At 45.6% G+C, this 26,819-nt stretch overlaps 1 protein-coding gene across 1 annotated transcript in view; it reads left to right on the top strand.

Moving 5' to 3' along the window:
- The window catches only part of zranb3 (zinc finger, RAN-binding domain containing 3), a gene marked incomplete at its 5' end in the record, with an annotated part of 76,392 nt that overhangs the window by 10,566 nt on the left and 39,007 nt on the right, over positions 1-26,819 (top strand). The window contains 8 exon segments of the mRNA XM_080520187.1: positions 2,675-2,760; positions 3,632-3,803; positions 7,798-7,932; positions 18,047-18,166; positions 21,268-21,387; positions 22,880-23,059; positions 23,341-23,508; positions 24,405-24,771. Coding sequence (XP_080376313.1) covers positions 2,675-2,760; positions 3,632-3,803; positions 7,798-7,932; positions 18,047-18,166; positions 21,268-21,387; positions 22,880-23,059; positions 23,341-23,508; positions 24,405-24,771 — 1,348 coding nt within the window.

Genomic DNA, 26,819 nt, shown 5'->3' with positions numbered 1-26,819 from the left:
TTGTCAACCAGCAGTGAAGAAGGTTTTGTGTGTGGTGTCCTCCTGGCATAGGCTGCAGGTAGGATTTTCAAAATAAAGGATGTGCACCTCTCTGGGTGTTAGAATCAGTGTAAAATGTAACCTAGTGGCTTTGAGCTATCAAGGTTGCTGACCACTGGTCTAATTCATGCGCCTTATAGGGCGGTGCGCCTTATATACAAACAAAGTTGTAAATTATGTCAATCAATGTAGGTGCACCTTATAATCCGGTGTGCCTTATAGGGCAGAAAATACGGTAAATCAATTAAAACAAAAAAGTCTAGTGTGGAAATTTTTTCGTTTCTTTCCATATGTACAACTTTACATGTTTTGTGAGTGGAAAATTGACATTAATAAGTGTTTTTTTAAAAAAATATATATTAAATGTAATTTTAGCACATTTTAACACTTCAGAGGCCTCGATCCTGGTTGTGTCGGGCAGCGACACATCCAATATTATCCGAGTGTTTTCCGAGCGCTCCGACAAACCAACCGGCATCGTTAACCAGAAGAAGAAAAAAATGACTTCTGCTCGCAGCTCCAGGCACAAAAAGTGATGACTTCAACACTCGGAGCTAAATTTAAAGTGGAGCGAGTCGAACGCTGTCAGCAGACGTTGCGACTGGGATTGACATCATCGCGGTTTTGTTAAAGCTATTTATAAAGGTGGGGGTGATGGTGGAGGTGCGGGGGGGGGGGGGGGGGGGGTGGGATCGCACTGTCATCGCTGTGAAGAAAACTTAATTATTGCCTCGACCGGATCGCGATAATTAAGTGACGAGACTCAGGCGGCTAATTAATTCCGAAAACAAAGTTGGAAGTTGTGGGGAAATCTGGAGAAGGTGTGCCATGGAGACGTGTGTGTGTGTGTGGGGGGGGTGTTAGACATGCCATCCTGTCTTTGCCATGCCAGCAGTGGTGAAGTCCCCCCCCCCATCCCCCCATCCCCCCTTCCCCCCTTTACGATATCATCTCTTCTCTCCCTCTTGCTGCCACTAGAATCTGAAACTGAATATAACATTTTATCATCCACAGCAAAAACCATGATAACCCCCCCCCCCTTAACCCCCCCCCGGTCCATGCCAGTCTCCCCGCTGCCATCATTACTCACTGCGGCTCTGACATCGAGTTAGCACACAGCTCAGGGCATGCCGCACCGCTCATGATGTGCCCTCATTCCTCCCACCTATTATATCAACAGTGTGAGGAGTGTTGAGGGGGGGGGGGGGGGGGGGGGGGATGGGGGGGGGGGGGGGGGAAGCTTCCTGTTGAACAAATTTAGAATAGCGCTGCTCATTCAGATCGCCTTGCCGATGATTACCTGTCATTACTCACGGGGGGGGGGGAAATTGCTGCAAATGCTGAAAAATTGACAGGCGGTTTGCACACACGCACACGCACACACATGCACACGCACACACACATGCACGCCTTCGCTGCAATCTGCCATCTTAATGCACTCTTTAAAATAACACCCGTCCACTGCGATGACCCGCCCTTTATTTGCGCGCCAGAAGTCAACCGCCTTTACATTTCCAAGTTGCGCGGCGGCGCGACCCGGTTAACCGACACAAATTGCTCGTGGGGGGGACGGGGGGGGGGTAAACTAGGTGAAGGACTGCGGGACCTTGAGAGAGCCGGGACGGTGACAGTAGAGTAATCTCTAAGGTTGGGACGGGAACTAAAGCGGCGTTCGGTCGTAACGATGCCTCAAAGTTGCCGGAGACACACTTTAAAAGTTTCACGGTAGAAAAAGGGGGTTAGGTTCATGAAATCGTCACGGCTCCCCTTGTTATGATATTCCTCAATTTGTGAGTTTATTTCTCTCTAATAGACAAACGAAGCGTCATTTGGAGCAGCACGATCGTCTGCCGTTTAATCACAGGTATCGATCTCGCCGCGGTAAAAAGGTGCAACGTGAGCCGATTCTTCGTCCAACTTTGATGTTCTGTCGCTGTTATGAACAGAGAGATCAAAGTGTGATTCCGAACAACTGTTTTTGTAGAACTCGTGCTCCGTCGTAGTGTTTTAGTCAAGACCGGCTAACCTGAGACCAAATCAAGACCAAGACAAGAGCATCCTAGACCAAGAAAAGATTAAGACTTTAAGGAACCAAGACCAGAGTATCCAAGACCGAGACAAGCCTAAGACTTTAAAGGGCTGAGACCGAATCAAGACCAAGACCACAGCATCCCAAGACCAAGTTCAGAGCAAGACTAAGAAGTAGAGACCGAGTCAACACCAAGACCAAGAAAAGACCAGGTTTTTAAGAGGCGACTGAATCAAGACCGAGACCAGGGCATCCGAAGACCAAGACAAGACCAAGACTTTTAGTGACAAAGACCAGAGCGTCTCAAGACTTGAAGCAACTAAGACCAAGTCCAGACCAAAACCGTGAGAATGTGACCTTGAGACCAAGACCGCTCTCCAGTACTACAACACTTCTTCCTACCTTTCTGTCGCGGTTTGCATGTTCTTTGTGTGCATGTGAACCCGGACCGGTGGTGGGTCCGGGTCCGGGTAAGGTCAGGACGATGGATCCATGATCCTGGAACACGTGTGTGTGGGTTTTCGTCGGTGTAAGGCTTTTCATGGCACAGGAAGTGGCCTCCCGCTGACTCGGCGCCTTTTTGCTCACCGTCGGTCTGTCTTTCAGCTCTTCATGCAGCTCGACGCCCTCCACCCCAAGAGGTTCGGAACGTGGAGCGACTTCGCCAAGAAGTACTGCAACGCTCATTACAGGTAACTTTCGGGGTTAAAAGCAGAGCCGACGAGGAGGGCTCGCCGCGTTTTGTCTTTTCCCTCCCACTTCCTGCGGCGCTAATTGTGTCTGCTGGGATGAGGCGGGCCGTACCTGAGTCTGCAGTCGTGGTGGTTTTTTTTGTAGTTGGCGCCAGACGCGCCGGCGGAGCCAGAGCGCCCAAGCCGCCTGCCAGCGAGCGATCGCCTTGCATGTGCGAACAAACGCGCCGGGCGCAATTGTTTTTTGGAACGTCCATCAAAGTCGGGGCCGACAACACTCGTGAAGAGTCGGGGGAATACCCGCTCCCGTCTTCCCCCGTCCTTGGAGACGACGGCGAAGCGGCAGCGGCGTACAGTTGCAGGTTCGCGGAGCATTCGCCCCGGTCCTTCAAGCAACCCCCCCGACTTTAAACACTTTGCGAAATTCCTGGCCGCGCTTAAGTTTTGACCGCGCCAATATGGCAGCCCACCAGGCTTTGTGCGGGAGGCCAGTTCTATTCTCAAAATTCTATTTGGCTGACGAATTGGGAAAAGTTGCCGGCGAGTTTGAGGCCATTAGACAAAATAGTTCTCCCGCTCTGCAAAGTGCCCTACAGCCAAAGGAGAAGAAGAAGAAGAAGGGAAAAAAACAACATCCTAACGCCGTCCCGTTTCCTCGTCGGAGCGGCTCAGCAGTAAACGACGGAAAAGCTGCTGCATCCCGAGTGGGAACGTTTAAACGCGTTTAACGATTCCTCCGGGGCAATCGCTGCAAATAAGTGTCTTCTTCGGGAGAAAAACAACAACAGCAAGAGCGCAAAACGGGATGCACGAGCAGCTGTACCTGTGTTTCAATACCCCCACCCCACCCCTCCCCCACACCCCCTCCTAGGTATTTCGGGTCCCGGAGGCAGTGGGACTGTCGCGGCGCCTCCAACCTGGAGGATCTGCACCGGCGGCTGAGCCAGGTCATGGTCCGCCGTCTGAAGGCCGACGTGCTCACCCAGCTGCCGGCCAAAGTCCGCCAGCGAATCCCCTTTGATCTTCCAAAGGAGGCCGCCAAGGTAACCCCTCCCCCCCCATATAGAGCCCGCTAACGGTGCACATTCAACATGATTTTTACCTCGAGGAATATTGTCGTCTTTCACCATTTGTAACAATTAAGGGTCATAGACGTCGTGAGATGAGTCGCTAAAATGCATGAAAAGCTGAGATATTTGAAGTTGCAAGTACAAAGTGGCACAAAACTGAATAAAATCGCACGTATTTCAAACTTTTTTGGGGTTAAAAAAAAAACAAAACAATGCAAAATCTCAGATTTCAACCTTGAATTGTTTCGTAAACGTGTTCCAAGTCAAGACACATGCAAATTAACAAACCGATCTGGTACAAAACTGAATAAAATCTCAGATTTTAACCCGAGATACATGCAAATTCAAGAAATCTGCAAGGTGGCACAAAACTGAATCAAATCACACGTATTTCAAACTTTTTTTGGGGGGTTTAAAAAAAAAAACCCAATGCAAAATCTCAGATTTCAACCTTGAAGTGCAATTTACCAAACCAATCTGGTACAAAACTGAATAAAATCTCAGATTTTAACCCGATATACATGCAAATTCAACAAAGAAATCTGCAAAGTGGCTCTAAGCTGCATAAAATCACACGCATTTCATAATTTTCTTCCAGAGGAATTTTAGATTTTAAACTTGGATATTGTTGCAAAACACGTTTCAAGTCGAGATACGTGCAGATTACCAAACACGCCGACCGCAAAGTGGCAATACATAAATAAAATCACACAATTGACGATTTAAAGAAGAAAATCTCGGATCCTAACTCCAAATTGTGGTGAAATATGTTGCTATACCTCAAGTTTAAAGCCAGTATAGAATTAACTGCACACAGAACGGCTTCAAATCACACATTCTTCATTATTTTTGTTAAAAAACAACGACCTCTAAATGGGGCATTAGTCTCCTTTAAAGAACGCCCATACATTATAACGAGCGCTAAGACGCGATGTATTATTTACAGTAGATACGTGTTACTAGATATATATTTATCTACGTGCTCTTCTGTACTTCACTTTAGCCTGCGTCCATTCGTCCGCGCGGCTTTTGCGGTGGAACCTCGCTCTCTTTGTGGCGCCGTCGGTTCTCGCCTTGTGTGCCTTGCTCCTTCCCCGGCGTGGCAGGGAGGCTATTTGTAGAGTAAATGTCATGTTTTTTTTGTTGTTTTTTTTTGCGCGTGGGCGTTTGTATCTCTTAAAGCCCTCCTGAAAGTTTGCCCTCCCGCCGCCCACGCCTGCGCCGGAGCCGCACGGGCGTAAACGCGACCCGTCGGGGTCACGGGGGAGGGGGGGGTATGGCGTCCCACCGGGAGCCCGAAGGAGGAGGCTTCTGGTTGGATGTTGTACCGTATCGGCACCGGAGGAGCTGTAATTATGCGCCGTCCTCCCAGAAATGACAACAATACATGGAGGGGGAAAAGAAAGTGATGATGCAGGGTTTTATGTCCCTAAATGTTAAGGGACGGTTTGGATGGGGGGAGGGGGGGGGAGGGGGGTTCCGACACATCGGTGCCAATTAAGGCACGTTGGGAAAAGTTCACATCACGTCTCGGGGTAGCGCCGTGATCTGAAAGTTGGCTGAAACAGCAGCTTTGGATCTCAGAGGATCCGAGTTCAGATCATTTGTCTTCGGTGGGAAAAGGGGAAAAAAAAAAAAAAGAAAAAAAAAGGACGTCTGGAGGCATGGACTCGAGGATAATCTGATTACCGTATTTCCTGTACTATCAGTGGCACATAAAAATGCGTAAGATGGACTGAACTCTCATTTTCCATACACATTAGATTACATATGTATTCGTATTAAATTCTGTTGTAGATTTTTTGTTTTGGGCAACATTTTTCTTGCTCATTACGATTTTGCTCATTCGTTTTTGTTTTTTTCCATGATACTATACCAGTATTAAATTGTCATACAGTGACATCTAGTGGCCCCAGATGGTATATACTGCTTTATTTTGATATGCAAGTTGCTTCTTGGTACAAATCCAGCCAAACAAAAACAATTATAAAAAAAAAAAAAAAAAGTTTGACCTGTAGTCTGGAAAATACGGTAAAAATCTTTTGTATTGCATTCAAGTCAAATTTTGCTCAACTGTCAGAAATCAACTTATGATGCTTTTATCTTTATAATCCACTTTAGATATCACATAAACAATGTTTAAATGGCTCAAATCTTCATTTAAGCTCAGTAATGACCTGATTGGCCAATGAAACATCACTATGGTCCAATTCGTCTTTCATTTGATGAACTGATTGGAGTTACAAGGACAAAGATGAACGTCATGGTCTGTTTTGCGAAATTCGCCTGATAATATAGGAATGATTTGGGGGAATTATTTTTTTTTTTAACAAATTTTCCCCAAATTTCTCCAATTTGGAGTCGAGGATGAACTGGTCGCCATTAAGGCAATTGGTCTGTTTGTGGCAATTTTGTGATTTTTCTGAAGGGAAATCGTTCGCAATATGCGCAATGACGATTAATTTGACTTAACACTCAAGATTTATGTTAATCAAGTCACTGATTTTTGACATCAATGATGAACTGGTTGGTCATTTTTGGTTGTTGTTTTTTTAATCAATGAATTTCTACACAAATGATATGGAATCAAGATTAATTAGCCTCAAGAAGTAACTGGTTGGATTTCCAGTGGTCAAACAAACCCACGCACGTTGATACGGCATCGAGGATGAACAGGTTGGAGTATTGTAAAGCTGCATAAGAGAAATTTCGCACCTTTCATGAGATTGCTGCTCTAAATGCGGCTTTTTTGTCCATGGAACGAGTCGTGTTTTATTTAAACAGGGATTTGTCCAGAATGGACGTGCTTCTTTTTTTTGTTTTGTCCTTGCGGCTAAATGGAATAAAAAAAAAAAAAAAATTCAAAATAAAGTGGCCGGCCACTCCGAATCCCACTATTGTGCCGGGAAAACGCGAAACATAAAAGACATTATTTCTCTGCAATACAAACCGTCTTTTTTTTTTTTTTTACCAACTGACGATACATATATAAACTGTACTCACCGGTTTATTCCTCCTATCTCATTTTACTCCCTAATGACGGCTTTTATCTTCCGCCGCCAGGCACTTTTTATGCCCCTCTTGCCCTTTTCAGCCTCGGCCTTTTGTCAGTGTTACGCTGGCGAATATCATCCATGGAGTGCTTAGCCACTCTGTTTTTTTTTTTTTTTTGTTCCCCAGCAGATCACACACACACACACACACACACACACACACACAAAATAAAAGCCCTGCATGAATGTACAGTTTTTAATTAAAAAATAAAATGGATTGGGAGTGTTTATGCAGGTGGTGCCGAGAGAAACATCTAATGGGGAGGAACATGAAGGAAAACGCAGCTTCCTGCAATAGGATTTATTCATGCAGACGTCCTTGATGAGAGTTCCGCGGCTAATCATTACGCGTAAATGCCGCGGAGCTTTTTTCTTCTTCTTTTCTTTTTTTTTTTTTTTTGCGAGAACTTCTCTCGTAGTTGTGGAATCCAGAAAAAAAGGCAGATTGTCGGAACCGGGGCGGGAACTTAGCGGGCAGTTGGAAACACGTCGGAGGAGGCGGAGGCGGCTAACCTACATGCGTCTTGTTTGCGAGGCGGCAGATGCTGCGCCGCCGCTTTAAATACTCGGCGCCAATCACCTTGAGAGAACGCCGGGCGCCTTTGATTTATTGTAGCGGCCGGGCTGCTTCTCCATCTTCGACCCCGGCTTGTCACAAGGCGGCTATAATTGGGAGACGCTCGTGACCCACCTAGCGCAGCAGCCCAGTTTGATTCGGGGGGGGGTTGCATCCTTGGGAATTCTCCATTTTCTCTTTTCTCCCCTCTTTCTTTTTGCTTCTTTCTTTCTCTTGCAGGGAAAGTAGGACACCCCGCAGCACCATTAATTGTTTTGCCCTTTATATCTCAAAGAGAAAACAGTGGACGGGGACGGGGGAGGGAGTGACCGTCTTTGCCCTCTGCTTTGCCTTGCAGGAGGCCTCGGCCAGCTTCGCCCAGTGGGAGAGGCTGATGAAGGGCCTGGGGTCGGGGGTCGCCTCGGCGGACAGCCCCTTCGCCGAGGTCATGAGCCTGGTCACGCAGATGTACAAGCAAACCGCCATCGCCAAGGTAACGGGACACCAGGTGGCGTTTCCACCTTGTTTTACCCCCCCCCCCCCCATTAAAACAAGCAGCCCACCTCCCGAGTGTGTCTGAACGTTTCTGGCCACATTTTTCTTGCTTTATCCATCAAATATGGTCATTAATGGAGGTTGTGTTTTTTCTTGGTGGTCCAAGATGATATGTCCAGCCAAAAAACAACAAAAACAAAGAAACAAAAGAAAAAAGGTGTGTTATAGTCCAGAAAATACGGTAAAATTTAGTTTTTTGTGGGAGTTTGCACAAATCTTTATATTTGGGTTCTCGTTTGGTGAACTGGTTCGGTTTGCAAGACGACTGACCACTAAAGATGAACTTAAAAAAAAAAAGGTGTGAGTTATAGTCTGGGAAATACGGTAAATTACATCTTTGGGGTTTTATTTTGGATCGCTTTCAGGAAACTCTGTCAAATTTGGCTCCGAAATCCCAACATATGACATATACCTTACTATTTCAGTTTTAATTTCTTGCTACTGGTTTAATAGGCCACACATCTTCATTTGGGGCTCAAGAATGACCTGATTGGCCGTTGGTGCCATACAGTAAGTAGATACCGTGGTCTGAATCCTTCTGGTATTGTTCATTTGATGAACTGGTTAGCCGCGGTCTGTTTTTGTTTCGTGTGTTTACAGGAACGACTTTGGGGAATTCCTTCAAATTTTAAAGAAATGTTTCTCTGGAGTCGAGGATAAACTGGTCACTGGTCCACCTGAATTCACTTTTTTCCTCGAGAAGTAACTGATTGAATTATCGAGTGGTCAAGGATGAACTGGTTGGCCTTTGGTGGCGTAAAGTAGGTCTTCTGATGACGACTGGTGGCTAAAGATGAGGGCATTTTTGGTCCATTTAAAAAATTTTTTTTTATTATTATTATATGAATTGTTCTCGGTATTCCCCACAAATGTTTCTTCGGAGTCGAGGATACACAGGCCACATGTTATCTTAGTACTGGTTGGAAACAGTTGCCATCAAATCGTCTATTTCCTCCTGTTTTGACTAATATTTGTCACAAACTCCCACAAAAAAAAAAAAAAAATGAGACGGCATGTTTAATAAATCACACAATAAAAGGCATTTTTAATAATGGAAAGAGGGTTTGCGCTGAGCAGCACAAACAGGGTTGGGGAAATCAAAGTATTGAGCAGGATTTGGTCTCTTTTGTGTATGTGTGTGTGTGTGTTTGTATTTGTGTGTGTGTGTGTGTGCTGCGGCAGACCTGAGCCGTACCCTTTAAACATCAGAGTAGTTTAATATCTCAGCGCGCCCGTGATATTTCATCTCCGAGCGTTTGCACTTGATGCACTCAAACCTCTGTTGGTCGCTGCTCTCGACATCAGCCGGTTATTTTTCTCGAACAGGCAGTACCAAAATAAATAAATAAATAAAATAAAAGAAGAGACTTCTCTGCGGCTCCCGACAGCAGAAACCTCGACTCCGGTTTGACCGCTTGCCGGTTTGCGCTTCGGCGGTAAAGGGAGGATAAAGCGCCTCAGTCCAAGTCGACGCTTTTGGAAACACAGAGTGGCTCTGCAGTGGTATATCTTTAAAAAAAAAAACAATTTTTTTTAGAAGGTGTCTTTTCGCTTCATCTTCAGCCCATCGTTTTCATCGATCGTTCTCGATATCGTCCCACACAGAAAACCGTGGGGTGTGGAAGAGGATGGGCACAAAAAAAAGGGCTAAAAATACACGTTTCAGTCAATTTGTGAGCTTTTTAAATGTAATAGTAGATTTAGGTATATGACTACAAGTCAAAATATTCACATTTTGGCCCATAAAGCATTATATTTCAAGATAACATGATTTTGTGCAAAGTAATACCTTTTATTAGCAAAATAAAGGAATTGTAAGATTTATTTTGTAATCTTACAATCGGCTTGAAGACGGAGACAAATAAATTAGTGGTCTTTTGATTTCTTTTACGCTAAAAATTTTTGTTTTGGATGCAAAAATACGCATTAATCGGATGGGAGAAACGGTGAAAACGGTGTAGTTAGCATGTAGGGCCAGTAGTGGGAGCCGTTGTGCACGTGCATGAGGAGCTTTTCGGGAAAAGTTGCGTTTTCCCACGGAGATGGAGCATTTTTCAAAAAGTTTCACAAGTCGTAACGCTGTCAAAAAGTTGCTCCGTTTCAGTTCCAGTTGCATTTTTGTCCATTGCAGTTTGTGTGTGTGTGTGTGTGTGTGTGTGTGTGTGTGTGTGTGTGTGTGTGTGTGTGTGTGTGTGTGTGTGTGTGTGTGTGTGTGTGTGTGTGTGTGTGTGTGTGTGTGTGTGTGTGTGTGTGTGTGTGTGTGTGTGTGTGTGTCCATTACCATTGAGATGGAGCGTTTTCAAAAAGTAGCGTTTTCCTCAGTTTGAACGGCGATGGAGCGTTTTCAAAAAAAAGTTTAGTTTTCCTCCATTTACACACACACACACACACACACACACACACACACACACACACACACACACACACACACACACACACACACACACACACACACACACGTGCCCATGGGCACCCTGCATCTGGCCGGTGTTATGACATCCTGCTACAAACCCCGCCAAAATAAATCCTACCTTCGAGGTTCGCCTCTCAGGGGAAAAGAAAAAAAACTGCAACGAGATAAATAATCTCATCCTTATTAATTTTTTGTGTTTCGGGGGGAAAACGGTAGGGGGAAAAAAACGGCGTCGTTCTCTGACGCACTTGGCCCGCGGCGCCCAGCGGGCTTCTCGCGGGGGGGCAGCGTCGCCATGGTAACGGAGTCTAATGGTGGCCCCCGCGCGAAGGCACTTTAGACAAAGTAGGGAGTTGCAACCGAGGTATTATTTTTGTTGTGTCCAGCCCGGCGCCATTACGCCTTATATCAAAGTTACACAAGGCTTCTAAAATAGCATCTCTGTGATGTTGTTGCTATGGAAACTCCGCCGGTTCTCAGTATGAAGTGATGGTTTTTTTTTTCTTTTTCCGTTCTTTCTTTAATGAGAGAGAAATATGGGAAGGTTGCTGGGTGCATGAGAAGAGGTCAGAGCGACTGCAGGGGAGAATCTAACATATTTACATCATCTCTTCTTCTTCAAAGGAGTCGTTTCCTTGCTGCAGTTGTATAATAATGCGCGCGTGTCTCCATTCATCACGTTTGTGCGTCTGTGCACATTTTCCGTGTGTGTGTCATCCAATTTGTGTAACGCGCGCACCGGATTGTGTGCGAGGTGTTTTTTTTTTTGTTGTTGCCCCGAGTGTGGACTCGCAGGCTGTTTGGTGTGCGCGGTGAATTATTGCATCATTAGGTTTTTTTTTTTTGGTTGGTTTTTTTTGTTTTTTTGTTTTTGCATTCGCGCCATCAGCTGCGACCAATAATGCGACAAAGTCGAGGGGAAATGAGCCCGCTGGTCTGAATGTTACGAGTTACAATCTCGCTTTAAAAACACATTTTACGGGGTCCTGGGAGGGAACGCACTCTCAAAACACGCGTGCAAATTTAACTGCGTACACGTGTGTGTGTGTGTGTAGATTTTCTCTAAAGACACAAATATCACAGAGAGGCGATACCCTAACCCACATTTTCTAGTAAATATCGTTACACACAAAAATCTGATTAAACACACACATTTCCTAATAATTACATCTGGTTCAACACACTCAACTTTATTCGCAAATGTCATTGCACAGACAGGTGTGGTTTAACACGCAAAGTTTTGAGCAATTATTCCTGCACACACAAATCTGGTTAAACACACACATTTTCAAAGCAAATATCGTTACACACACAAATCTAATTACACACACGCACACACACACAATTTGTTGCAAATATCGTTACACACACAAATCTGGTTAAACACACACGTTTTCTCGCAAATATCGTTACACACAAATCTGTTTACACACACATTTGCTAGCAAATACCATCACACACACACACACACACAAGCAAATGTCGTTACACACACAAATCTAATTACACACACGCACACACACACAATTTGTTGCAAATATCGTTACACACACAAATCTGGTTAAACACACACACGTTTTCTCGCAAATATCGTTACACACAAATCTAATTACACACACGCACGCACATACACACAGTTTGGTGCAAATATTGTTACACACACAAATTTGGTTAAACACACACATTTTGTAGCAAATACCATTACACACACACACACACACACACACACACACACACACACACACACACACACACACACACACACACACACACACACACACACACACACACACACACACACACACACACACACTTTCAAGCAAATATTGTTACACACACAAATCTGATGACACCCACACACATACATTTTCTCGCAAATATCATTTCATATGGAAATCTCTTTTAACACACAAACATTTCCTAACAAGTATCCTTGCGCACGCACACAATTATCGTCACACGCAAATCTGGTTTAACGCACACAAATCCCCTGACAATTTTTGTTACGCACACACACACATTTCCCACCAAATATCGTTACACACACAAATCTGCTTCAACACGCAAAAGTACCTCATGAACTCACCACACACACACGTCAGTGGTGCCACAGATATATTTATGAATGTAACTGAAATATCACTGCACACACGCACACACACACACACACACACACACACACACACACACACACACACACACACAAATCTGATTACACACACACAGTTTGTTGCAAATATTGTTACACACACAAATTTGGTTCAACACACATTTTGTAGCAAATACCATTACACACACACACACACACACACACACACACACACACACACACACACACACACACACACACACACACACACACACACACACACACTTTCAAATATCGTTACACATACAAATCTGGTTCAACACGCAAAAGTACCTCATGAACTCACCACACACACACGTCAGTGGTGCTACAGATATATTTATGAATGTAACTGAAATATCACTGCGCACACATACACACACCCACACACACACACACACACACACACACACACCTCTACTCGATCAGCCCCACGCACGCGGCCATTTGTACTTTGAGTACACAGTTATTCCCAATATCGTGTCCGTCTCCAATCATCCGCCACGTTGGAGTGCCGACGTTCCTTTCAATTAGCCCGGCGCCCCCGGGCCACGAGCGGCGGCCCCCCGAGGTTAACGAAGACCGGAGATAACCACCCAGCGCAATCATCCGCACGCCACCCGCTCCGCCCGCCTCCCGGCTCGGATCTCTCTCTTTTCTCTCTCTCACTTTTTTTTTTCTTTTTTTTTTTAGCTCCTTGTGTTGTTTGCTGATTGGATTTCTGCTCAGTTTAGCCTAACACTGGACGCCCTTTTATTCCCCCCCCCCCCCACCCCCCCCTAAAGCCGATACTGCAAACTCTCATTTCCTCTCCTGTTGGTTCTTCCAGTCAAACACAGTTTCTCTACTTTAGAGCGGCGAAGCGCAAGAGGGGCGGAGGAGGGTGGAGGGGTGCTTTCTTCTTTTTTTGGATCATCGCAGGAAAGGAGGGGGGTTGGGGGGGGGGGCGGGGGGTGGGGGGGGGTGGTAGCTGGTGTGATAGATTCACACATCTATGTCACTCTCGTGAGCGTCACGGCCCCCATCGCCAGTCCGCCTGGCGACGGAGACGCCGCGCCGCCCTTTGGGGGTATTTTTTTTCCGTTGCTTCGCCCGCCAAGCATCTGCTCCCAATTACCAGGAGGGGAACGGCGGCTCTGATGCCGGACTTTAAAGCCAGGCGAACGGGGGTCCGCTTCAGACAGCCGAGAAGTTTGTGCACTAATTAAACTCGGCGGAAGGAAGCCGAGCCGTCAGTAATGAGGACCCCCACCCCCACCCCCACCCCCACCCCACCCCAACATCAGAACGGGGTCGGCGGGCCTTGGCAGCGAGATTCATTATCGGGCGCGTCGGCTTAATTACGGGCACGGCGAAGCGGAGGTTCTCCCGCCAGAGCAGGTGTGACGGCTCGCGAGGGGTTGTCAGGTTGTGTGTGTGTGTAAGGGGGGGGGGGGGGGGGGGATTGCAGAGGTTTGGGAATTCGCTCCACGAAAACTGTCCAGTAAGAACTCTGTTCAAATCAAACCTCGACGTTTCTCCCTAGTTGGTGCTATTCTCAGCTTTTTTTTTTTTTTTTTTTTTTTTTTTAGCCCCGGGGGCTCAATGACTCGCTCACACTTTTTACAGAAAGTAGCACGAGGAGGAAAAGGGGGGGGTGGAGGGGTGGGGGGGTACCTGGTCGGAGGCCGTTACAGTTTCAACCGTGATGGTTTTTTTTAAAGCATTATTACCCGTTTGACTTCATAAATAAAACTAGACAAACAAACAAACAAGCCCAGGCGTGAATAAAGATGGTCTCGTAAAGTTTCGCCGAGTTTATTCTGGAGCCGTCACTTTGGCAGGGGGAACCAGAAGGAAAGGACGTGTGTCCCGAGGAACAAAAAAAACACAAAAAAAAACCTTTTGGACATATCTGGACAGGTGTTTCCTCTCGTTCAATCATGTGCGTTCATGGAAAAGGTGGCGTCAATTCATTGCATCCCGACCCGCCTGGGAACCAGGGTGAGGAGCCCGACAAATTATCTCCACCTCTTCTGTCGCAAATCTCTACTTCTGGGTCTGGTTCTGTTGAAAATCTCTACTTTGAAGTAGAGATTTTCGAAAATCTCTACTTCTAAGTCTGGTTCTGTTGAAAATCTCTACTTAGTGTCTGGTTCTGTTGAAAATCTCTACTTCTGAATCTGATTCTGTCGAAAAACTCTACTTCTAAGTCTAGTTCTGTTGAAAATCTCTACTTAGGAGTCTGGTTCTGTTGAAAATCTCTACTTAGGAGTCTAGTTCTGTTGAAAATCTCTACTTCTGAATCTGATTCTGTCGAAAATCTCTACTTCTGAGTCTAGTTCTGTTGAAAATCTCCCCTTCTGAGTCTGGTTTTGTTGAAAATCTCTACTTAGGAGTCTGGTTCTGTTGAAAATCTCTACTTAGGAGTCTGGTTCTGTTGAAAATCTCTACTTGTGAGTCTGATTCTGTTGAAAATCTCTACTTAGGAGTCTGGTTCTGTTGAAAATCTCTACTTAGTGTCTGGTTCTGGTGAAAATCTCTACTTCTGGGTCTGGTTCTGTTGAAAATCTCTACTTTGAAGTAGAGATTTTCGAAAATCTCTACTTCTAAGTCTGGTTCTGTTGAAAATCTCTACTTAGTGTCTGGTTCTGTTGAAAATCTCTACTTCTGAATCTGATTCTGTCGAAAAACTCTACTTCTAAGTCTAGTTCTGTTGAAAATCTCTACTTAGGAGTCTAGTTCTGTTGAAAATCTCTACTTAGAAGTAGAGATTTTCGAAAATCTCTACTTCTGAATCTGATTCTGTCGAAAATCTCTACTTCTGAGTCTAGTTCTGTTGAAAATCTCCACTTCTTAGTCTGGTTTTGTTGAAAATCTCTACTTAGGAGTCTGGTTCTGTTGAAAATCTCTACTTGTGAGTCTGATTCTGTTGAAAATCTCTACTTAGGAGTCTGGTTCTGTTGAAAATCTCTACTTAGTGTCTGGTTCTGGTGAAAATCTCTACTTCTGAGTCTGGTTCTGTTGAAAATCTCTACTTAGAAGTAGAGATTTTTGAAAATCTCTACTTCTGAATCTGGTTCTGTCGAAAATCTCTACTTAGGAGTCTAATTCTGTTGAAAATCTCTACTTAGGAGTCTAATTCTGTTGAAAATCTCTACTTAGGAGTCGAGTTCTGTTGAAAATCTCTACTTAGTGTCTGGTTCTGTTGAAAATCTCTACCTCCGAGTCTGATTCTGTGGAAAATATATATAGCCATCCTCAACACAGCACTTCAGTCTCAATACTGATTTTATTTTGGCGGGGTTTTCATAAAAAAAATACTTTGTGACAGCGGCTCGCTGTCCTCAGAAACGGGAGGATGATGTTTGATACGAGACAGAAGCAGTCAGCGGTCGCCCACTCGGCGGACGACAAGCCAGTTACGGGTATTGGACGTCGTTAACAAGCTGTTGGACGCTGGTGTGAAAGGCGGGACGGGGCGAGCGAGGAGCGGGACGGGGGACGCCGAACGGTGGGAGACGTCTCAGAAGCTTTGACAAAAGTGTACGGGTTGAACTCCTTGTTAGAGCCGTTTGAGTTCCCACAACTGTCTTGGAGACGTTTGAAGAAAGACGGTGGTCGTCCACCGAAGAGAAAGTGACAATTAAAAGGACGCAGTGAGCAGGCCAGGCCACCAGGGTGTGCTGTTGGCTGTCTTTGAAACCAGATTACACAAAGAGAATGATCCGCTGTGGACATTAACAATGGGGGTACAAAGATATTCTTAGTGGACAGACGACTGTCAAAATAAAAGTACCAAGTCCCAGGTGGATAAGGAGGATATGCGTCCTTCCCATTTCCATGGAGACAGAGTCAGAGCATTGTCTAAACATTGCGTTTTCCCTCTATTTCCATGGACAGGGAGTTGGAGTGTTTCAGAAAAGTTGCAATTTACCCCCGTTTCCATGGAGACAGATCGGCGTGTTTCAGAAAAGTTGCGTTTTCCATGGAGACGGAGTCGGCGTGTTTCAGAAATGTTGCGTTTTCCCCCATTTCCGTGGTGGCACAGTCCAATCTTTTCCAAAAAGTTGCGTTTCTTGCCGTTTACACCGAGACATAGCTGTAGTGTTTAAAAAAATGTTTCAGAAATGTTGCGTTTTCCCCCCATTTCCGTGGAGACAGAGTCCGAGCATTTTCAAAAAGTTGCGTGTTCCCTCCATTTCCATGGAGACGGATCGGCGTGTTTCAGAAATGTTGCGTTTTCCCTCCATTTCCATGGAGACGGAGTCAGCGTGTTTCAGAAATGTTGCGTTTTCCCCCTTTTTCCATGGAGACGGAGTCGGAGCATTTTCAAAAAGTTGCGTTTTCCCTCCATTTCCATGGAGACGGATCGGCGTGTTTCAGATATGTTGTGTTTTCCCCCCCGTTTCCGTGGTGGCACAGTCCAATCTTTTCCAAAAAGTTGCGTTTCTTGCCGTTTACACCGAGACATAGCTGTAGTGTTTAAAAAAATGTTTCAGAAATGTTGCGTTTTCCCCCCATTTCCGTGGAGACAGAGTCCGAGCATTTTCAAAAAGTTGCGTGTTCCCTCCATTTCCATGGAGACGGATCGGCGTGTTTCAGAAATGTTGCGTTTTCCCTCCATTTCCATGGAGACGGAGTCAGCGTGTTTCAGAAATGTTGCGTTTTCCCCCTTTTTCCATGGAGACGGAGTCGGAGCATTTTCAAAAAGTTGCGTTTTCCCTCCATTTCCATGGAGACGGATCGGCGTGTTTCAGATATGTTGTGTTTTCCCCCCCGTTTCCGTGGAGATTAAGTCCGAGCATTTTCAAAAAGTTGCGTTTTCCCCCATTTCCGTGGTGGCACAGTCCAATCATTTCCAAAAAGTTGCGTTTCTTGCCGTTTACACCGAGACATAGCTGTAGTGTTTTAAAAAAAAAGTTACACCTTCTGAGTGGTTTTCAAAAAGTTGTATTTTCCTCCACTTCAATAGAGACAGGGTTTTGAAGTCTCTCCTTTTTTTTTGGGCCATTTTCAAAAAGTTACATTTTCAGTGGCTTTGTTGTGTAAACGGAACCTAACCAAAGTATTCGGTTGCTCCTAAATTCCTAAATATCTGGAGGGCCGATAACAAAACTAAGATTTTTACATTTTTAACAAAGTACGCTAGCAGGAACAGTTTTTAAAAAAAAGACTTAATTCTGTGATTTTATAGGGAGTTTTCTTCCAGTCGGCGGGAACCGATTCCCAAAACAACAAAGCCACACTAATCATATCAGCGAGTTTGTGGCGTATTGATTTGCTCCCAGTATGTGCGACTTGACAAATGCGCCCCCGCCGCTCCCCCGCTTGAAAGTCCGCCGTCCGCGGCGCTCAATAGCGGATCGATCACGGAGAAAGGATGCCGCGGTGATTAATTTACTTCTTCACTGATCTCGCCGGTTCCCGCGTGCGTGTGTGTATGTGTGTGTGTGTGTGTGTGTGTGGTGGAGTGATGGATTCAGCCCCGCCCCCTTTCATCCATGTCTATTTGTGTGTGTGTGTGGCCAGGCGGGAGCGGTGAAGGACTACATCAAGATGATGCTGGAGGTGGAGCAGCTGAAGTTCCTGGTGTTCGCCCACCACCTCACCATGCTGCAGGCCTGCACCGAGGCCGCCGTGGAGGCCAAGGTAACCCCCGGGGGGCGCCGCCACGCCACACCGTCAACGCCACGCCACGGCGCGCCGATTTACAGACGCATTAATAGCGACGTAATGATTAACTATGCGTCGTAATTATGGGTCGTTCCCTGAACAATGCAAATGTTCTCTGGAGTTCTGAATTGATGGAACACATGAAATTCGCAACTTTTTGAAACATTTTTTGGGGGGAAATATCTCAGATTCGTCTCCGTGGAAACGGTAGCAAAACTCAACTTTATGAAAATGTTTTGACTCTTATCTCAGTGGAAATGGAGAGAGAGAGAAAAAAAACATACCTTTTTGGAAAAGCCGTTACTCCGTATACGTGGAAACAGGAAAATTTGAATTTTTGAAAATGCTTATGGAGAAACAAGGAAAAACAACACTTTGACTTCATAAAATGCTTTGATCTCCATAAAATGCTATTCTGTCTCTATGGAAATTAGAAAAACACAACTTTTGGAAAATGTTACTACTCTGTCTCTATGGAAATTAGAAAAACACAACTTATTAAAAATGCTGCTACTCTGTCTCTATGGAAATTAGAAAAACACAACTTTTTGAAAATGTTGTAATTCTGTCTCTATGGAAATGAGAAAAGCACGTTTTTGATACGCTCCATCCCTATAGAAATGAGGGGAAAAATTGAACTTTTTGAAAATGTTACTACTTTATCTTTATGGAAATAAGAAAGGCAACTTTTTGAAATGCTCCATCACGATAGAAATTAGGGAAAAACAACTTTTAGAAAATGCTACTACTTGCTCTCCATGGAAATGGGGGAAAACGCAGCTTATTGAAAACTTTCCAACTCTGTCTCAGTGGATATGGGGAAAATGCCACTTTTTGAAAATGATCTGGCCCCGTCAATTTTTGGTAAATTATCTGCGGAACTGGGGAAAAGACAATTTTCTGAAAATGGTTTCACTCCGACTCCATGGAAATTCGGTAAAAACTGAATTTTTTGGAAAATGTTATTAGTCCGTCTCCAATTTTTTTTTTTAAATGATCCGTCTTCATAGAAACACGGAAAAATGCAACTTTATGAAAATTCTACGACTCCATCGCCATAGAAATGGGGCAAACACAGCTTTTTGAAAACGTTCCATCTCAGTCTCTGTGGTAACGGGGCAAAAAGCAACTTTTTGAAAAAGTCAATTTTTGGAAAAATCCTCCGGCTCTGTGGAACCAGGGGAAAATGAAAATGTGTGACATTTTTTTCACTGCTTTTTGAAAACAACAGCACCTGGCATGCTCCCTGCATCGTTTGTCTGCCGTTTCCATGGAAACGGACACTTTCCTGCAATTATCAACGTGACGATTCTTGACGATATTCCCGAGCTCAATTCAGGCCCACATTTTAATACGGGCGACATTTTGTAGACGAGCCCCAAAAAGAACTTATTGTTCGAAGACAAAAAAACAAAACAAAAAAAAAAACACAAAAAGCTCTTTCTTATCTCTCCAAGAAAGTAAACTTGACTCAGGTTTTTCCTCAAGTCATCACAAGAGAACGCCACCTCTTAGTTAGCAACCTGTGAAAGATTTCACGTGTGTGTGTGTGTGTGTGTCGGCTCGGCGAAGGTGTCGGCTGCATGCAACGCAGCGGTGCGACGTGCGATAACACATCCCTCCGCGAGACGCTCGCTCTCGGCTGCGTTCGCACTCGCCAATTAACAAGCGACGAGCTAAAAAAAGCAGCGGCGGGCGCCGTCGCCAATTACGCCGTTCTCGCCGTCGCACCTGGTGGCAGAAAAAAAAAAAAAAACGGGTTTTCGCTTTTTTTCGAAACGTCGGATAAATACAAACTTTGTCCGGCGCTTTTGAAGTAAAGACATTTTTTGTTTGACCTTTGGGGCCTTTCGTCACGTGTCGGGGGGGGGGGGGGGGGGCACCGCAGTACCGGAACAGCCCCCCCACGGGGGCGCCGGTCGCCACGGTGCATTAGCTGCGGGTCGCTGAATGTCAAGGTCGAGTTTGGGTTTAATGAACACGGCGGCTGCTTCTCCCTTTTGTTTGCTGTTTTTAAATGTTCCAACACATTGTGGTATTATTAGATAAATCCCCCCCCCCCCCCCACTCCACCACCACATCCACATGTGTCATTGAAAACACAGAATACAGGTTAATGAAGCGCTACACCCCCCCCTTAATGTCCTCCCACAAGCCGCCGGCCCGCTTTTTAGAAGTGCACAATAGCGTCCCCGCCGCTCTATTCAGCGCAGAGTGAATTATTCTGAAAGGACGGCGCCACTTTTCCAAACCTCGTTTTAGATTTTCGGCCCATTTGCGTCGCGGGAAAAAGCGCTGGAGTAAACAAAATAATAAAAAAAAAGAATATGAACAGCTCCGAATTTCTATAACAACTGCGACTCCGTCTCCATGGAAATGTGGAAATGCAGATACTATGCAACTTTTTGAAAATAGTTTGACTCCTATCTGCATGAAAACGGAGAAAAATAAGTTCTGGAAAATACTTCTACTCTGTCTCTGTGGAAACGGGGATAAAATGCTATTTTTTGAAAATGGTTTGCCTCCATCGACATGAAAACGCAATTTTTTGTGCAAAAACGTGACTTTGAGATCGAGCCTACTCAAGGGAAAACATGTTTTTGAAAATGCTACTATATCTACATGAAAACGTAGGAAAATGCAACTTTTAGAAAATTTTCCATATTGGTGGAAAAAGGACGGAATACATTTTTGAAGCTGCTCCATCTATAAGGAAGTGACATAAAACGCAACTTTGTGAATATGCTCCATTTCGTTTTTACAAACGTAACATAGAAAAGTTGTGGCTTCACGTTAAATGCTCCGTCTCCGTGGAAATGGATGAAAAGGCCATTTTTTGGGAAATTCTCCTTCACCATGGAAAATGGAGCAAAACGCAATTTTTTTGAAAATCCTCGGTCTCCATGGAAATGGTGGGGGGACAACTTTTTAAGAAGGCTCCGTCTCATGTTGGGTCAGCAAAAAAGTCTTTGTCCCACTTTAAAGACTTTTTTAAGAATAAATCAAAGCATGAAAGGTAAAGGTCTTTTGAAAGGTTTTTGAAAGCGCTTTGACTACATCAAAGGGTCTCTCTCCAGGCCCGTTACATCCGGATCGACGGCAGCGTCCCGTCGTCGGAGCGGATCCAACTCGTCCACAAGTTCCAGAGTGACCCGGAGACGCGGGTGGCCATCCTCAGCATCCAGGCGGCCGGTCAGGTACTACCACTTTGAGCCACTTGCTGTTCTAGTAACGCTAGTAGCTACCAAGTACGCAATCAAACTTTACGAGTAAACTGCTGTGCTGCACTCGTACCCCTACTATGTCCAACTACATTAGGCGTGTGCCTCCTGGACTCTACAAGTAGCACCAAAATACCCACTAGTACCACTGGTATGTCCACTACTTATAAAAATTTTTGGACTTCAGTAGTAATACTAGTAGCTCTAGCAAGGCATTGTAGTACTAGTAAGAAAGAAAACATACCCCACTAGTACTCGTAGTGGGCATTTTTGACCCCACTAGTACACTTGGGTGCTAAAATGTCCACTAATAGTACCAGTTAGATGTTTTTTTACATTACTAGTAGTACTATGTGAGGTGTTTTTGACCTTACTAGTACTACTAGTGAGGCCGAAATGTGTACTAGTGAGGTGTTTTTTTTTAACTTTACTAGTACTACTGGTTAGGTGCTTTATACCTTACTAGTACTACGAGCGAGGTGTTTTTGACTTTACTAGTACTACTAGTACTACTAGTGAGGTGTTTCTGGCCTCACTAGTACCACCAGTGAAGCTAAAATATCTACGAGTACTACTAGTGAAGTGTTTTTGACTTTACTAGTACTACTGGTTTGGTGTTTTAGACCTTACTAGTACTACTAATATGGTGTTTTTGGCCATACTAGTACTACACGTGAGGCGTTTTTGACCTTACTAGTACTACTAGTGAGGTGTTTCTGGCCTCACTAGTACTACCAGTCAAGCTAAAACGTCTACTAGTACTACTAGTGAGGTGTTTCTGGCCTCACTAGTACTACCAGTGAAGCTAAAATATCTACGAGTACTACTAGTGAGGTGTTTTTGACTTTACTAGTACTACTGGTTAGGTGTTTTAGGCCTTACTACCAGTGAAGCTAAAATATCTACGAGTACTACTAGTGAGGTGTTTTTGACTTTACTAGTACTACTAGAGAGGTGTTTCTGGCCTCACTAGTACTACCAGTGAAGCTAAAATATCTACGAGTACTACTAGTGAGGTGTTTTTGACTTTACTAGTACTACTGGTTAGGTGTTTTTGGACCTGACTAGTACTACTAGAGAGGTGTTTTGGATCATAGTAGCACTACTCGTCCACTAGTAGTACTCGTAAAGCCCCTACTAGTACTCCTAGTGGACATATTGAGCCTCACTGGCAGTACTAGCTGGCATTCTTATTATTATTCGTTATTAGAAGTACTCGTAAGATTTTATTTTCAGATACCTTACGAGGACCACTAGTGGGCGCTAGTACTCGCAGTACTAACCAGGTCAAGGCTGGTCACTAGTAGTACTAGCTAAAGCAGGCTTTCATTGAGATCCGTGTCAAAACCTTGGACCGTATTGAAATTACAAATTCAAAATAAAGAATAATTGATTTAAAAAAAAAAAAAAAAAAAAAAAATGTGGGCGGGGTTCATAGAAAGCGGCTGCTCTCTGGCGCCCCCTCCAGGGTCTGACCTTCACGGCGGCGAGCCACGTGGTCTTCGCCGAGCTGTACTGGAACCCGGGCCACATGAAGCAGGCGGAGGACCGCGCCCACCGCATCGGCCAGACGTCCAGCGTCAACGTCCACTACCTCATCGCCAAGGGCACCTTCGATGCCGCCATGTGGGCCATGCTCAACAGGAAGGTGCGCCAACGCCGCTTAGCGATTCAACCGCCGCCCGAAACGTGCGAGATTAGCGGTGGTGGGGTTTTTTGTTTGTTGTTTGTTTTTTTTCGAAAAAATTTTGGAGGAAGACTTTTAAGAACAGACTTTGGGGATCTGCATTAATAATCCCAGCTGTCAGGACGTGTAATTAATTTCTCTTCTAAGGCGTTTTTATGCTCCGATGATGAAACCTCTCTCTCTCTCTCTCTCTCTCTCTCGCTCTCTCACTCTCCTCCCCCCCTCTCCCTCCCTCCCTCCAGGAAAAAGTGACGGGCAGCACCCTGAACGGCAGGAAGCAGCACCTGGAGGCCGACGAGGACGGCGGGGACAAGTGGGACTTCCTCAACTTGGCCAGCGCGTGGACGCCGAGTGAGACGGTGCTGCCGGTCGGCGGCGGCGGCGAGACGGACGGCGTCTTCTTCACCCACGTGAGTCGACACGTACCAGGCGACACTCCGCGCCTCGCCGCCGTGGCCAGTCGCCGCTTCCCGCTAAAGTACGGCGGGATTGTCGCCCCCCCCCCGGCATTTTTTGAAACGCAACTTTTCGTAAACGCCCCCGTCTCCGTGGAAATGAGGGTAAATAAGAGTTTTTGGAAACCTGGTGAAACTAAACTTTTTTTTTTTTTTTTTACTTTTCACAAACGATCCGTCTCCATGGAAATGGCGCTAAGCAAAGACGTTTTGCAAATAATCCGTCTCCCTGGAAATGTGGGCTGACAAATCTTTTCATATATGCTCCGTCTCTATGGAAACGGGGGGGGGGGGGGGGGGGGGATGAAGCTGTTCACAAACGCTCCGTTTCCATGGAAATGGCGCTAAACAAAACTTTTTATAAATAATCCGAAAAAGTTTTCGTAACTACTCCGTCTCCATGGAAACGAGGGGGAAATAAAGCTTTTCACAAACACTCCGTTTCCATGGAAATGACACTCAACAAAACTTTTCATAAACAATCCGTCTCCATGGAAATTGGTGTGGGGGGGATCAACAAAAGTTTTCGTAAATAATCTGTCAACAAAAGTTTTCGTAAACAGTCCGTCTCCGTAGAAACAGGTGACAACACGGTGACTCCATCGCCATAGAAACGGGGGGGGAAACGCAACTTCACATTACCCAGTTTATTATTCTGGAAATAACCTTTTTCAAGCTCCACAGGTTCTTTTCAGTTATTCGTCATCATCAGGTCGCTTTTCTTTTCATTCTTTGTGTTGCGGCTTTGGAAGAAAACGTTTTCAAAAGGGCGACGACGATGACAAAAGGCCGATGTGGAAGTTGTGTCACTTCAAACTGACTCCAGCGCGCGTCCCTCTTTCTTCTCCCAGCATGAAAAAGAAAAGCAGCACGACATCCGTTCCTTCTTCTCCCCGGGCGCCGCCAAGGACAGGAAGCGGAAAAGAACAAAAGAAGAAGGAGGAGGCGGAGGAGGAGCGTCTCCTTCCGCCTCACCCGATCGGGACTTTTCCCCGAAGGCGAAGAAGTTTCGGACTCCGCCACCGAGCGCGGGACTGAGTCCCCGGGCTCGACTCGGCGGGAAGGGGAGGTCGCCGGCGAGCGCCATGGCGACGGCGGCGGCGGCGCCTCGTCGGCCGGCCGAGCCGGATGGCGGTTCGGCGTGGAGCTGCCGGGTCTGCACCTACGTCAACAGCAGCCTGCTGCCGTACTGCGAGATGTGCGAGGCGGCACAGACAGGTATGGCCTCCAAAGTCAGTTTTCTTGGGGCGTGTTTCCATGACAACGGTTTCTCGGAAGACACAGAAATCTTTGTTTGATTTGAAAACAGCTTTCAAAGTTTTTGAACATGCTCCAACTCTGTTTTCATGGAAACGCCGGGGGGGGGGGGGTTTTGATATAAATCTTTCAAAATGCTCCGGCTCTTTTTACATGAATACCGGAGGGGAAATGCAACTTTTTGAAAATGGCTCCCAAGGTGTATCTTTTCAAAAACACTCGGGCTCCGTCATTGTGACTGCGCATGAGCACCAGGGCCGCTGTAATTAATTCGTCTGCACATGCTCAGTAGGTGAACAAATCTGCTACTGCCCATACGCGCCACGGCTGTAGCAAAGAAGTTCTTCTGCACATGCTCACTCGACGGACAAATGGAGCACCAGCGCCCACTGGTGGCCTGGCATGCTCACGACGCCGTTTTCATCATTTCTGCCGCTGATGTGTTTCAACCTTTTCCGGAACAACAACGGGAAAAAAAACGGAAACACGGAGCCTCAAGTCTCCCCTGACTGCAAATTAAACTGAATTTCATTAAGGAAACGGCAAATAATTCCATCATCTGCTGCTGGAAAACGAAGCACCTGAAGCGAAAATCAATTCAACGAGTTATTTTTATTTATTTATTTATCCCCCCCCCGTCAATATCGGTCTGTTGACATAATACATTGGAGCGGCGATACACCAGATGGAGACGCGCGATATCGAGAGGCGGAGGCAGGCCGGCGAGAATCTGAAATAGCAGCGCTCGGAGGATAGTCTCTCTCTCTCTCTCTCTCTCTCTCTCTCTCTCTCTGCAGATGACAAGGACACAGTATAATTCTCACTCACCTGTCAAGCTAAGAGAGAGAGAGAGAGAGAGAGAGAGAGTACAGGTGTGCACTATTGCTGCCAATGTCTCCCACAAAGTTCGCGGTTTGGGGGGGTTGGAGGGGGGGGGCTGGAGCTGATATCTCTGACAGCCTACGATTGTATCTGGTGTAAAAGAGAGAGGAAGTGAGTCGTTGTGACCCGGGCGGACCGCGGGTGCGCTCTCTAAAACGGCGGGACTCGGGACGCCGGCTCGCCAAGCGATAATCCCCACACTTTCATGACAATCTGCTCCCCGAGTCTGGAAACTTCATATCGGCTGAAATGAAAAAAAAAAAAAAAAAAACCACGACAGGTGACACGTCGAGACGTTTCGCGCTATAAATGTGACTTTCCAGGCTAAAGTGGCGTAGAAACACTTCTAGCTGTAGACTCGGTTCGCAACTTTCGAAAAATACTTTTTTTTTTTTTTGCTTTAAGTCACACACAAATCACAAGACGGACATGCAAACCATGGAATTTGAGCCAGGAGGTCGTTTTGTCTCGGTAAAAATGGGGGGAAAACTTTTGAAAATGCTCCAACTCTGTCTCCATGGAAACAGAGTGAATGCAACTTTTTTTAAACAGCCTGATTCTGTCTCTGTGAAAACGGGGGGGAAATGCAACTTTTTGAAAACGGTCCGATTCCGTCACCCGTGGAAATGTGGAGAAAACAACCTTTTTTGAAAAGACTTCGACTCGGTCTCCATGGAAACAGGGTAAATGCTACTCTTTTTAAAAAAAAACAGTCTGTTTCCGTCTCTGTGAAAATGGGGAAAATGCACATTTTTGAAAACGGTCCGACTCTGTCTCTACGGAAAGAGAGAAAACGCAGTCTCCATGGAAACGGGGGAAATGCAACATTTCGAAAATGGGTCTGATTCCCGTCTCCGTGGAAACGGCAGGGGAAAGCGCAACTTTTTCCAAAATGCCCAGTCTCTGTGGAAACGGGGGTGAGAATGCCACTTTTTGAAAAACGCTCCGACTCAGTCTCTATGGAAACAGAGAAAGCGCAACGTTTTTCAAACGGCAACTTGTTGGAAACGCTCCGACTTGGTGTCAGTGGAAACAGGGCAGTGGTGGTGGTGGTGGGGGGGGGGACGTAACTTTATAAAAACGCTGTAAATGCCTAAACGAAAACACAAAAGAGCCTAAATCATACA

The sequence above is a fragment of the Blennius ocellaris genome, assembly GCF_963422515.1.
Source record: "Blennius ocellaris genome assembly, chromosome: 24".
Classification (NCBI taxonomy): domain Eukaryota; kingdom Metazoa; phylum Chordata; class Actinopteri; order Blenniiformes; family Blenniidae; genus Blennius; species Blennius ocellaris.
Note: the sequence above shows the minus strand (reverse complement) of the source record. Positions and strands in the feature narration are given on the sequence as shown.